At 37.7% G+C, this 14,055-nt stretch overlaps 1 protein-coding gene across 1 annotated transcript in view; it reads right to left on the bottom strand.

The window, feature by feature from the left end:
* Window positions 1-14,055, bottom strand: part of PKP4 (plakophilin 4) — a 307,598-nt gene that overhangs the window by 116,325 nt on the left and 177,218 nt on the right. The window contains exon 3 of the mRNA XM_042781077.1: window positions 6,229-6,263. Coding sequence (XP_042637011.1) covers window positions 6,229-6,263 — 35 coding nt within the window. The remainder of the gene's footprint in view (window positions 1-6,228; window positions 6,264-14,055) is intronic.

Here is a 14,055-nt window from a genome sequence, read left to right as displayed (position 1 = left end):
GGGCCCCATCTCTCTCCAGAGACGAACTTTGTGACTTGAACTCCTCTGCCGTGCGTGTGAAAGCCAGACGGCCCTGGGCCCCATCCCCCTCCAGAGACGAACTTTTCAGCTTGAACTTGTCGGCTTCTATACGCTCGTGAGCCATTTATCTAAGATAAATCTCTCTCTCTCTCTCTATAAATATATATATATACTTTGCTGGTTTTTGTGTTTCTCTAGAGAACCCAATCCAACACAATGGTGTATATAGTTATTGGCTTAGTATCTTTTCCCTCCATTAAATCTGAAACTCTTAAGAGGGCAAGAACATGTATTTTAAACACTGACAAACATGTACCAGATAATTTTTCAAGGCTATCTCTCTATGGAGTAAGTTTATTATGTAGTATTAAAGATAAAGAAGAATTTTTTATTAAATAGTAAACAGCAATAGTAAATAGTATAACCTATACTAGTAAATAGTACAGGTTATGTTATTATATGGAAAAGCAGCAAATGTAACTACATATACAGTATGTTCCCAATTTTGCTTAAAAAGAAGAAGATAACGTATAACATATATATATGTACAGAAAGACTCACTCTCTTTCACTGCTGTTAAGTCAATTCCGACTCATAGTGACCTCTCTTTGGGTTTCTGAGGCAGTATCTCTATGGAAGCAGATTGTCTAGTCTTCCTTCCGAGGAGCGGCTGGTGGGTTTAAACCGCCAGCCTTCTGGTTAGCAGTCAAGTGCCTTAGGCACTATGCCACCAGAGCTGCTACAGAAAGACTATGTGATGATAATTTAATTTTCCTTTTATATTTTTCAAATATTATATAATTGGTATAATATATTTTCAAATATTATATAATTGGTATATTATTTTTATAATCAGGAGAATTATCTTAAAAAGTAAGCAACAGTCACAATGAAGGCAAGTGGTAAGATTAAAATACAATAAGCTCTATATTCATCATTGGCTGAAGACCAAAAAGTAAGTTAACTAAGGATTAAAAGCTGTATTAGTCATGAGGGAAATGCAGATCAAAATGACAATGAGATACTACTACTTCATACCCAATACCAAAAAACCAAACCAAACCCATTGCCATCGAGTTGATTCCGACTCATAGTGACCCCCATTTGATTTCTGAGGTGGTAAATCTTTACGGAAGTAGACTGCCCAGTCTTGCTTCCGCAGAATGGCTGGAGGGCTTGAACCACCAACCTTCTGGTTAGCAATCAGATGCCTTAGGCACTGTGCTACCACAGCTTCTTCATAGCCAATACATTAAAAATAAATAAATAAATAAATTAAAACCTCACTGCCATTGAGTTGATTCGACTCATATCAACCCCTCCTTGGATTTCCAAGGCAGCATCTCTACAGAAGAAGACTGCCCAATCTTCCTTCCAAGGAGTGGCTGGTGGGACTGAACCACCAGCCTTCTCGTTAGCAGTCAAATGTCTTATGCACTACACCACCAGAACTCCCTCATACCCAACAGGATGTGTATAATAAAAATAGATAATAACAAGTGTTTGTAAGGATGTGAAGAACTGAACACTCATGCATTGTTGTTAGGATGGTGAAATGGTGCAGTCATTTTGGAAACTAGTCTAGTAATTCCTCAAAAGTTAAATACAGAGTTACCATATGACCTATCAATCCTACCTCTAGGTACAGGCCCAAGAGAAAGGAAAACATATACAAAAAACGAAAGATAAATGCCACATAAAACTTGTACGTGAATGTTTGAGTAATACTATTCATTATAGTAAAAAGTGGAAACAATCCAGACAGCCATCATATAACCACTGATGAATGGAAAAATAAAATATGATATAGTGATACAATGAAATATTATTTGGAAATAAAAGAAATGAAGTCCTGACACATGCTATGACATAGATGAACATTAAACACATTATACTAACTGAAATTAATCACAAAGGACCAATGTATTATATGTGTCCATTGATCTGAAATGACCAGAACAGGCAATTCTGGACATGGAAAGAAAGTAGATTAATAGTTACCTAAGGAAACGAGGAGTGACTGTTAATGGATACCAAGTTTCTTTTTGGTGTGATGAAAAGATCTAAAATTGATTGTGGTGATGACTGCACAAGTTTGCAAATATACTAAAAGCCATAGAATTGTTCACTTTAAATATGTGAACTGCAGGGTATACAAATTCTATCTCAATAAAGCTTTTATAATAAAAAGAGAGAACACAAAAAATCAAGTTCACATGCATGTGTGTGCCAAATTTTCAATACAGAAAGGAAAACAAAAAACAAAAAACATTGCCCAGAATCCTACCACAAGAGCACAAAAACCAGAGATCCTTGACTGACTGATTGAGAACTGAAAGCAAACACCTGTCTCACAATTTTTACGTTGACAGATTTAGCACAAATGGTCCGTAAAGGCAGACCTGCAACAAATGGTCAATGGGGTTAATCCTGTTAGATTGCAAAGGTTTTAGATGCACTGAAAGTCAAGTAAAGAATTAAAAGAACGCCTTGAGTATTAGAACTTCGAGGATTAAAAAAATTTACAACTCCTTTATGTGCATTATTTTTCAAAGTGTATCTTTAATTACTATATTAATATATTCACTCATTAGTACTACAGATTAGACTTTTTTCCTAGGCACTGACGTGGAGAGAAAAAGTGCTATTTTCCAAAGGCTTAGGATTTATTTGTGAAGCTTCTGTGTATGTGTATGTGTATGGACATGCTCAAACATAGCAATGACATTTATTTTTTCCATGCAGCATTTACTTTTTCATGCATTTATATATGTATTTACTCAATGGTGAATTATCTGTGGTCTCCCATATACTAGGTGCTGTGCTAGGTCCTCAGAATACCTTGTGAACCTATAGAGTAGACTTGATTCCTGCCCTAAATAACAACCAATCTTAAGTCTTGGGGAGAAACACTGTATGTCAACTGACTCTCTTCTCTCAACATCAGCCAGATATTAGACCATTCTCTTACTACCTCCTGACAATAAAAAGAAGTAACTTTTTTTAAAAGACAGAATTCACATACCATGCAATTTACCAATTCCGAACAAACAATGCTAAGAGGCATAGGTTGTTGACCTGAGTTTTAGCTTTGGTCTCTGAGACATGGCTGTCCCTCATCCATAGCACTGTGGCCCACATATCTGAGCCACGTAATTAACTATTAATACGCATGGGTCTATCAGTTTAATTGATGTGTTTTTCTTCATATTAAGGGTGTTCTTTTTACTCACATTTCTAAATGTTTACTGAATGTTTTAGCTTGCTGCCCATTAATCACCTCAAATGCAACACATCTAAATTTGAAATATTCTACATCCCCCTGAAACCAGCTCTTCATCCTGACTCTCCTAATTGTTTTTAACGGTTCCATCATCTTCCCAAACTCACAACTTCCAAGTGATCGTCGTCTACTCCTTCCACATCCAACCAACCTCTTCTTAGTTCTTAGGAATATCCTGGTTTACATTACCTTATATACTAAATTCTGCAATACACTTGCAATTGGGTTTCTCTTACTACTAATTTTTCCTCTCTCCAGTTCACAGTTCTGCTATTCCTCCTGAAGGATATTTAAATTACATGACTTTTTTGCTCAAATGATTTTTAGTGGCTCCCCACCACCTGCAAGAGAGTTCAAACTCTTTGTATTTACAGATCTCCATAAATGGATTCAATACGGCTTTCTAGCCTTTGCAAATCTTCACACCCTCAAAACTAATTTTAAATGTCCCAACATGAAATTTCTATTCTCTCTTCTGTGGTTCAATGACAATGTCATCTCCACAAACTGGCCACCCAAAAGTGCTAGTAGGCTCTACACCATCTTCCCTACAAAGATGTCTCTGAAGTAAGTTGTCTACTTGTAATTATTTTTCCCATATAACAACTTATTTGGCAGTTAATCACATATTTCATGACGTGTCTTTCTTTGTATTAAATTGCTGTGTCTTACTGTTAGGTAGTTTTCCACATGTTTCTGCCTTATCTATGGTGTTATGGATTGAATTGTATCACCCCAAAACATGTGTCAATTTGGCTAGGTCATGTTTCCCAGCATTGTATGATTATCCTCCATTTTGTAATGTGTTATAAACCCTAACCTCTGACTGTGGTTAATGAGACAGGATTAGATTATGATAAAGAAGATTACATTCCATTTGTTATGTTAATGAGTCAGGATTAGAATGAGAATACTTCCCTCTTATTTAAGTCACAATCCTTAGTCAAGTCACATCCCTGATCTGGTAAGGGGAGAGTCCCAGTGGTGTGGCCTATATTACCTTTTATCTTATAAAAGGAGAGGAAAGGAGGAGGGACTACCAAGAAAGAAGAGCAAGAAGCAGAGTGCGTCCTTTGGATTTGGGGTCACTGCACTGAGAACCTCCTAGACCCAGGGGAAGATTGATGCCAAGACACATGGAGATCTCCAAGGGCCCACAGATGCTGAAAGGAGACAAGGACCTTCTTCCAGAGCTGACAGAGAGAGAAAGCTTTCTTCTAGAACTGGTGCCCTGAATTTGGACTTTTAGTCTCCCAAACTATGAGAGAATAAATTTATGTTTGCTAAATACTTTTGGTATTTCTCTTACAGATTGTTGTTTTTGTTGTAATGTACTGTCGAGTCAGACCTGACTCAGAGTGACCCCTCCTTGGGTTTCTGAGGCGGTATCCCTATGGAAGTAGAATGCCCAACCTTCCTTCCGAGGAGTGGCTGGTGGGTTTGAACCGCCAGACTTCTGGTTAGCAGTCAAATGCCTCAGGCACTACACCATCAGAGCTCCCTATATGTACATGCACACACATATGTATTACATGTTCTTTTCTGGTTGAATAACATTTGCCCCTACTTTCTTCCACCTTTCTCTTATATTTTCCATCACTACCCTTGCTTTCTTATCTCCCTCCAAAAACAGTATAGATAAGGATCAAGCCTTCTTAGTTAGCAGTCAAATGCCTTAGGCACTATGCTACCAGAGCTCCTTCTATTATAGTAGCACTATAGAACTAAGATACACAGTTTGTGTAAACACTACATTTCTTAGAAATAGCTATTCTGTAAAACACTAGAGTGCCTCGTATGTACTATAAATAACATAGAATATTGGTGGCAGATTCAGGTAAACAGATACCAGTTATCAGGTAAAAAGATACCAGGCATTTGGTAGTCTGAGTTTCACTCAATTCAAGCCTTCTTTGAAAAGCACTTAAGTATATAGATAGTTAAGTCTATTATAGCATTTACATTGCATGGACTTGTGGCATTGCCCTTTACACTGCTGCTCCATTGTTTGAGAGGGACATGTGTGTCTCATGGCCACTGCTGTCTACCGAGCAATGGGCACACTCATGGGCACTGATGTTAGTAGGCAAAAAACATTTACTGAATGAAGACTGAGTATGAAAACAATAAATACTTAGGAAAGTGGCAGACTATTCTCTATAATGTAATTCATCCTTTCTATGAGGTAAATTTAGGATAAAAAGATGAAGAGACTATATTAAAAAGCACCAGGCTATACTAAACTACATTAGAAATGATCAGATTTTCTACATATGAAAATATAATGAAAATGAACATTTCAGGCAACAATTTTGAGTATGAGAAACACTGCAAAAGGTAAGGCCATGACTTATATAAATGATTAGCCAGCTGTCCCAGATTATACAACACAATCTTCTGAGGGCATCCCAGTGTTTTATTCTCATGGAAAAGATAATTGTCAGATACCTGCTTAGGAGCTCTGGTAGCATAGTGCCTAAGGCACTTGACTGCTCACCAGAAGGCTGGCGGTTCAAACCCACCAGCCACTCATCGGAAGGAAGGTTGGGCAATCCTACTTCCGTAGTGATACTGCCTCGGAAACCCAAGGAGGGGTAGCTATGAGTCGGGGCCGACTCGACGGCAAACAACAACAACAACAACCTGCTGAACACTAAAAATGTTGATGTCCAACGCTTTAAAGTTTTTTGTGTGCAACTGACATATATAAATCTATTCTACTATGTGTAAAAATTAAGCATATTGAAAACTACTCATTCAAAGCAAAGTAACTAAATATTGTTATTATTAAAGGCTTTGTTTGGCTTATTTCACCAAGAGGTAAAAAATAAAGAGCACAGGCTATAAAACTGTTTTGTTTTTTTTTTTGGTACAGGCAACACATAGAACTTTTTTTTTTTTTGTATATTATAAAAAGTCATTACCTGTTGATCTCCAAGGAAATGATTTCTCAGTTGAGCTAGAGAAAACGAAAAAAACAAAAGAACATTTACTTTCACAGTCTTAATACTGAACTATGGAACTGCTTTGTATATAAATATTAAATTACAAGAAGTATAAAAACCTCAAACAAATTTAAAGATAGTCTTCTAACTGACTTAATTTTGAGACAGTATTTAGCATTCCACATCAATTTGGGACAAAAATGTATTTATTTTTAGAAATTAATGAAAGACTCCTCTTGAATAAGAAAGATAAAACAATCTTGCCTTATGAAAATTTAAATCACGTAGTAGAACTTTACATGAAAATACAAATTGTTACATAAGATCTTAAAAGCCAAGATAAAATTTTAACTATATATTTTTCTTAGTTTAACAATAATTACTTTAAGGAGCTAAAAAAATATGTACATAAAACCTATTTATGCCTCTGCTCCTTAATCAAAATAGGAAAGCATGGTGATAAGGTACAACATAGAATAAGAGAGGTTGAGTTATTAAAAACTTTTATTAAATGCCAGATTAAGCACTTCACATATATTATCTCCTTTATATTATTTTTAACAACTTTATGAACAGGTACATTATCTTTATTTTACAGATAAGGACCCTGGCTAAAGTCTTATGATAATAACTATAAGAGCCGAGATTTAAGCCTAGAATGATCAGGGTGCTTAACCATTGTACTTATATGGTAAAACAGCTTGTGATCCCATTTTTGTATCTCACACCTATGTACACATATACATACAGAGATATGCCAACAAAGAAGTCTAGAAAAATGAAAACCAAAGTGCTAACAGTTGTTATTTCTGTGGAGTTGGAACACAAGGATTTTATTTTTAAACATTTGTACATTTTGGTTCTTTTGGAAATCAGAAAAATCATATTAGTTTTGGAGTAATTATATATTAGAATAATTATTAAAAGGTGGGTAGGTTAGGACTTGAGAAAACACTCTGTAAAATAAAGGGCATGGAACAGATGATGTCACAATCCTTTCAGTGCTCTATAATTTTAACATGTTAACCTGTTGATATTTTCCCCAAGTCACTAAGTAGTCAATGGAAACTCTTACTGGTTGAAACCCCTGGATTCAGTAAGAACTAACTACACTTCTATTTTGTATGTAATTTGCCTTTTCTTTATTACAGTTCATATCTAGGACCTTACGCTAGCTGAGAACAGAGAGGAAATGCTTCTAATGAATGGAGTCAATCAGTTAATGTTAATCTTCTCCAGCATTTGATTGAGGTTCCTTTATCCAGTAGACACTTAACTGATCTCAAAAGGGTCTGATGGTACAGAAAAGAATGAAAATTTGGTCAAATATCAGTAATGGCACATGATTCTTATTCCTGAAAGTAGGTCATCTGATTCTCATTGCTCCAAAAGTAGTTCCCTACACCTAATTTAAATTTCTCTTTAATCTGTTGTTATTTAATTCAATTACCTACATTGATTTTTAAGCAATGAGGATAATATAACTGTGTTCCTATCAAAATCTTCACATTTTACACTAATATTAAAATACAAGTTAAATCAAACTGCTATCTAGAATTGCTTAATATACAGTCCATGTGTTGCATAACATCTGGTCAGGCAACATCCAACTACATATGTGTCCATGGTTCCAGTACCCATAAATTTGTATTAAAAATTTGAGGTACATATAATAGTTCATAATAACAAATGGGTGCTACTTTGTGATGTGCATCAAAACATCATCATTATTACTGTATTATTATGTTAAAAATGTTGTAGTGTAACTGGACAAACAAAAATAAGCTCACTGCCCTCGAGTCGATTTGACTCATAGCGACCTCTTTTTGGGTGTCCAAGGCATTATCTCTACAGAAGTAGATTGCCCAGTCTTTCTTCCAAGGAGTGCTTGGTGGGTTTGAATGACCAGCCTTCTGGTTAGCAGTCAAATGCCTTAGGCACTATGTCATCAGAGCTCCCAGTATAACTGGAATATTTTTATGCATAGTCTTTTGGTTACTTTGTGCCACTCTAACAGAAAATACAACGGGAATGGCTTGAACATACAAGAGTTTATTCTCTTACAACTTGGAGGTTAGAAATCTGAATTCAAAGTGGTAGGCTCTAAGGCCTGGGTGAAAGCCCCTCATCCTTAGGCTTCAGCTTTGCCTCCTACTCCCAGCCCACTGAAGCTGGAGGCTTTTCTTCATTCAGGAAGCTGCTGGCTGCTGAGGCTGTGTGGTGTAGTAAATTACCTGGTATGGCTTTTCTAGCCATATGTCTTTGTAAACTTCATGGTGGTATTTGCTGTGAGAAACTGGGTAGCTTCTGATTGTTAAAGTCATCCACCTGGGGTATTTCTGTTGGGAGCAGCACAAAGTAATTTTCTGGGAAGTTCTCTCTCTCCCAGGTGTATAGAATTCTGATGTTGGGATTGGTTGTTTCAGCCTCAAAAGGAGCCCTCCTAGAGGCAGAAGAAGTCTCTCTGACTGCTGGCTGAGAAAGATATGCTCCTGAGAGAGAGACACCAAGACACACACACTGCTGGGAGAGAGACTACTGGCTGAGAGATGGCGGGCTGAGAATGACAGCATTTTTCCTGAATTTGAATTGTAGCCTGGTGCTTCCCTAATAAACCCCATAATCTTTGAGTTCTGTGTGGCCACTGCAGTGAATTATCGAAGCCAGCAGAAAGGCGGTGGGTGCTGCAGGAGGAACCGCTGGTGTCAGGGTTGATGAAAGGGCTGGAGGGAGGCAGCATGTTTGGCCTCACAGGAATAGGCCTTGGGTTGCTGATGGTGATTCTGACTTCCTATTATTGGTTTAGAGAAGGTCCAAAGATGTGGCCTCCTTGCCCCTTTGGCAGGCTGACAAACCCAAGGTTGACAAGTAAAAAGGCACAGTCCTGATATTACCAAACAACATGGCAGGCCATTAATTAAAGTCCAGAAAAAGTCCCAAGATCAGCAGGGCATAGCAAGCTGCTGAACAATGAACTGGCTACATACAGGGTTCAAGTGTGCCAAAAAGGTGCAGACCACTCCCAATGGTTCTCCTTATATACGGGAAGCAGACCACATCCCTAATGTAGCTATTCGGTTGCTCATGACAGATTCTACCATGTAACTGAGCGCCAGTCTTGTCATGGGAAGTAACTACCACCAGTTGGCCAGCCACTCAAAACCAGCTCCAGCCAACATGACACATAACCTTCACTACCAGATACATTATATACTGTATATGAAGACAAACGTTTGCCTAACTCATGTCAGATAAGAACTGTACCTAACTGTTCCCAGTTATGTACAAATCTGACTTAAAGACAGATTTGTCATGCTTGTATATAACACGGTGATTGTCTACCATCCAAATCACATAATACCCTTTCTCAGAACATATCATGGACATTAAGTGACACATGGCTATACTTAAATTTTCTTGGGAATATCGTGAAAGTTTATCTTCTGAATTTAAAACTTACAAAGCCTTTGACTAAATATCTTCACAAGGATCTTTTATCCTCAAAACTGTAGATAACAGAATATAATTTATGCTAATTGCTCAAGATGGGCAAACACTGTGGTTGTTTTCCTCACTTCTTTATGTTGAGTGTCCAATATATTGCCTCAAGCATGCAGATGCTAAATATGTATTGTTGCAACACAAATTGTGAAAAAGCAATACTGAGTTCTTGATTGATCCAAAAGATCAGGTATATCTAAATGCTCAGGTATTACTTTGTTCAAGCAGGTCAACTTATTCTTTCCAAACCTAGGCAAGAATTTCACTGTGTAACAATCAGGCAAAACTTTTTTCTTTCTTTTTTTAATTGAAAAGGTCTTTGGTCATCAAGCTAAAAATACAGCATTCCCATGTGAAGGCACTGGGAAACGTTTATTTTAAATGAAAGACAGAAATAATTAGGAAAATAAGCTAATACTGGGATTAAAAATAAAATACATTCCATGGTATATTTTGAAAACCATATAATCCATGCAATTATCTTCACATTAAATTCTACAATTCTGTATAACAACTGATCATTATATGTTATTCAGAACAGTACTTCCCTTTAGAACTTCTCACTTTAAACAACTCTCATTGTTCTCAACTCTGGGATTCAATAATTGGATAATAAATAGATGCAGTATTGATATATTTTAAGTCATCATTTTTATTAATTGGAAAAGAGCCCCAGTGGCACAGTGGTTAAGTGCTCAGTTGTTAGTCAAAAGTTTGGAAGCTCAAACCCACCCACTTGAACAAAGATGTGGCAATCTGCTTCTGTAAAGATTTCAGTCTTGGAAACTCTACGGGGCAGTTGTATTCTGTCCTACAGAATAACTGGCATCATCTCAAGGACAATTTTTTTTTTTTTTTTAATTAGAGGTAGTTCCATGTTAGAAATACAAGTTTATTCCTTCTTTTTCTTTTTTTTCTAACCATCTACTCCTAGAAACACTTCCCCAGCTTTTATTGAATTCCTACAATGTTGAGGCACTATGCTCCAAAATGGCTCTGCCTCAGTACTCTAGTGCTGCTCTAACAGAAAATACCAGAAGTGGAAGTTTTTAACACACAGCTGCTGGCTACTGAGGCTGTGGATGGACAGGTCAAATGGCACAGTCTCAAGATTGGCAAGCAATAAGGCAGACCACTGGTTCAAGTCCAGGAACAATTCCAAGATGTGCAGGCAACATGGCAGGCCACTGGTGACTTGGCCAAATGCAGGATACAGATGTGCCAAAAAACTAGACACCTTCCTCAAAGCATCTGCTTATATACTAGAAGCAGGCCACACCCCAAAGGCAGCTCCCCTTCTGCTGATTAACATCTTCCAGCAGACACCACCATAGAGGTGATTACAATCTCATCTTGGGGAATAACTATATCCAGTTGCCCAGCCACTCAAAACCAGGCCCAGCCAAGTTGACAAATAACCTCAACTACCACACTGTCCCATTTTCTTTAAATTCTCTTCTGAAGAAGTTAAGCAGCTTGTGCTCTAGGAGCTTCCATTAGAAAGTAGAACACATGTTAACATGTAAGAAGTGAATCATGTATTATGACTTAGTTTCAATGTGAAGATGCATTCACAATTTCCAATACCTTAGTTATCAACAACTTTTTAGAATGCAATCTATGCATAACTTTGGAACTTCTGGTCAGACCATACTGCTGTTAAATGCCATCAAGTCAGCTCTGACTCGTAGCAACTATGGTAGCTGTGGTTATGTGTCAACATGTTTAGTTATTATCCCCATGGTGAAACTGGTAATCAATTCCATGGTGGAATCTATTGGGACAGCTGAGTAGCTGCCTTAGGGATGTGATCTGCTTCCAATATATAAGGAGAAGTTTTGAGAAAAGTCTCTGCAGCCTGCCAGGATTGCCTGTTAGTCTTGGGACAGTTTCTGGACTTGAATTAGTGGCCTGCTGTGTTGTTTGGTAATCTTGGGACTGTGTCATTTTACTTGTGGACCTTGGGCTTGTTAGCCTCAAAAGCCAGGAGCTGCCTGAGTGAAGAAATGCCTCTAAATCCAGTGGGCTGGCACCAAGAGGCAGCAATGTTTAGGGGCTTTCACCCAGCCCCTCGAGCCTGGCCCTTTGAAACTTGGACTTCTAGCTTCCAAAACTGTAAGAGAAAAAAATCCCTGTATGCTCAAACTACCCATTTGCCATACTGTCTGTCAGAGTGGCACTAGACAACCCAAACAGCAACCCTATTACAAAAGAGCAAAACACTGCCTAGTCCTGCGCCATCCCCAAAATCCTTGCAGCCACTGTGTCAATCCATCTTGTTTAGGGTCTTCCCCTTTTTTGCTGACCCTCTACTTTGCCAAGCGTGATATCCTTCTCCAGGGATTGGATCCTGTGACAACATGATCAGAGTAGGTGAGACAAAGTCTGGCCATTCTCGCTTCTAAGTGTTCTGGCTCTATTTCTGCCAGGATAGATTTGTTCTTTCTTCTAGCAATCCATGGTATTTTCAGATTTCTTCACCAAAACCATAATTCAAAGGTATTAACTCTTCTTTGGTCTTCCTTATTCATTGTCCAGCTTTCATATACATGAGGTGATTGCAAATATCACAGCTTGGGTTAGGTGCACCTTAGACTTCAAAGTGACATCTTTGTTTCTTAACATTTTAAAGAGGTCTTTTGCATAAGAACTGCCCAGTGCATTATGACATCTGATTCCTTAACAGCTGCTTCCATGTGTGGTGACTGTGGATCCAAGTAAAATGAAATCCCTGACAATTTCAATCTTTTCTTTATTTATCGTGATGTTGGTTATTGGTTCAGTTGCGAGGATTTTTGTTTTATGTTGAGGTGTACTGAATACTGTAGTCTTTAATCTTCAATCTTCATCAGTACGTGCTTCAAGTCTTCTTCACTTTTAGCAAGGTTGTGTCATCTGTATAGCACAGATTGTTAATGAGTCTTCCTCCAATCCTGATGCTCAGCATACAGATTGAACAAGTATGGTGAAAGGATACAACCCTGATGCACACCCTTCCTAATTTTAAACCATGCAGTATCCCCTTGTTCTGTATGGACAACTGCCTCATAGTCTATATATCTAGGTTCCTCATGAGAACAATTAAATGTTCCGGAATTCCCATTCTTCAAAATGTTATCCATAATTTGTTATGATCCACATGGTCAAATGCCTTTGCACAGTCAATAAAACACAGATAAACATCTTTCTGATGTTCCGATGGTCAGACCACAGATGACAATTAAAAACCAATTTATTAGTAAATTAACAAATCAAGGCAATTTATTTTACTGTGAATATTAAAAGCTTATTTTTAAGGCAGGCATTGTGTATTCATCACAGTATTTCATAAAAATACGGAGGAAATCACTATAAAATTCTACACCCTTGTGAAATCATTATTATTTTTTTTTCATTTACAGATATAAAATGGAGGCAAAATATCTTTGTTGGATATTTATAGCTAAAAAGCCTTCCCAGGCTGCTTACACTTGCCTGTAGCCAGAGGTGAAGTCATGTGAGGGGGCAGCAGTGGCATCCTGATTATTGGGGTGGCGCCCAGTGGCGGCAGTTGACAGTATTCTTGGACACCCAGACACAGAATCTTGCTCTCTCGCCTTTCCATAGATTCCTTGAGTGAATACACTAGCTTTTTAATAAATCCCTATTCTGCTTAAACAAGCCAGAGAGGATTGTTTGCAATAAACCATATATGAGGTTGCCCCAAGCTGGAATAGATTTGATGGCAACTGGTTTGGTTTCTGGTATGAATATAAACATGCTCTCTAAAAAGAGCCTATACCTCACTCCTTAACTCTAAACCTATTATTTCCCACTGCATATCAATTAGATTACTGTTAATTTCTGTTGAGTAAATTCTGACTCATGATGACCCCATGCATACAAAGGATAAATGTTTCACAGGGTTTTCAAAATTTTAACCTTCTGAAGCATATTACCTGGCCTGTCCTCTGAGGTGCCTCTAAGTGAGTTTGAACTGCCAACCATTCAGTTAGTAGTTGAACACTTAACCATTCGTGTCACCCAGGGCTCCTAGATACCAGATACAGCAGACTTCAAATTCAACATGTTGAACTGTTTTACCCTAAACTGGCTCCTGCTTAGTTATTACCACCATGGAAGAAAGATGAGGCAGTCTGCTTCCATAAAGATCTACAGCCTTGGAAACCCAATGGGGTCATCATGAGTTAGAAGTGATGTGACGTCAATGAGTTTGGTTTTTGGTTTGAGTCTTTAAAATTAAAGAACAAAGAGTCATTTATTGTTGTTACACTAGTGCATAAGCCCCATAAGGACAGTGAAGTA

Source organism: Orycteropus afer, unplaced genomic scaffold (genome assembly GCF_000298275.1).
Source record: "Orycteropus afer afer isolate SDZICR_OR568_19922 unplaced genomic scaffold, OryAfe1.0 scaffold00084, whole genome shotgun sequence".
Taxonomy (NCBI): Eukaryota; Metazoa; Chordata; class Mammalia; order Tubulidentata; family Orycteropodidae; genus Orycteropus; species Orycteropus afer.
Note: the sequence above shows the minus strand (reverse complement) of the source record. Positions and strands in the feature narration are given on the sequence as shown.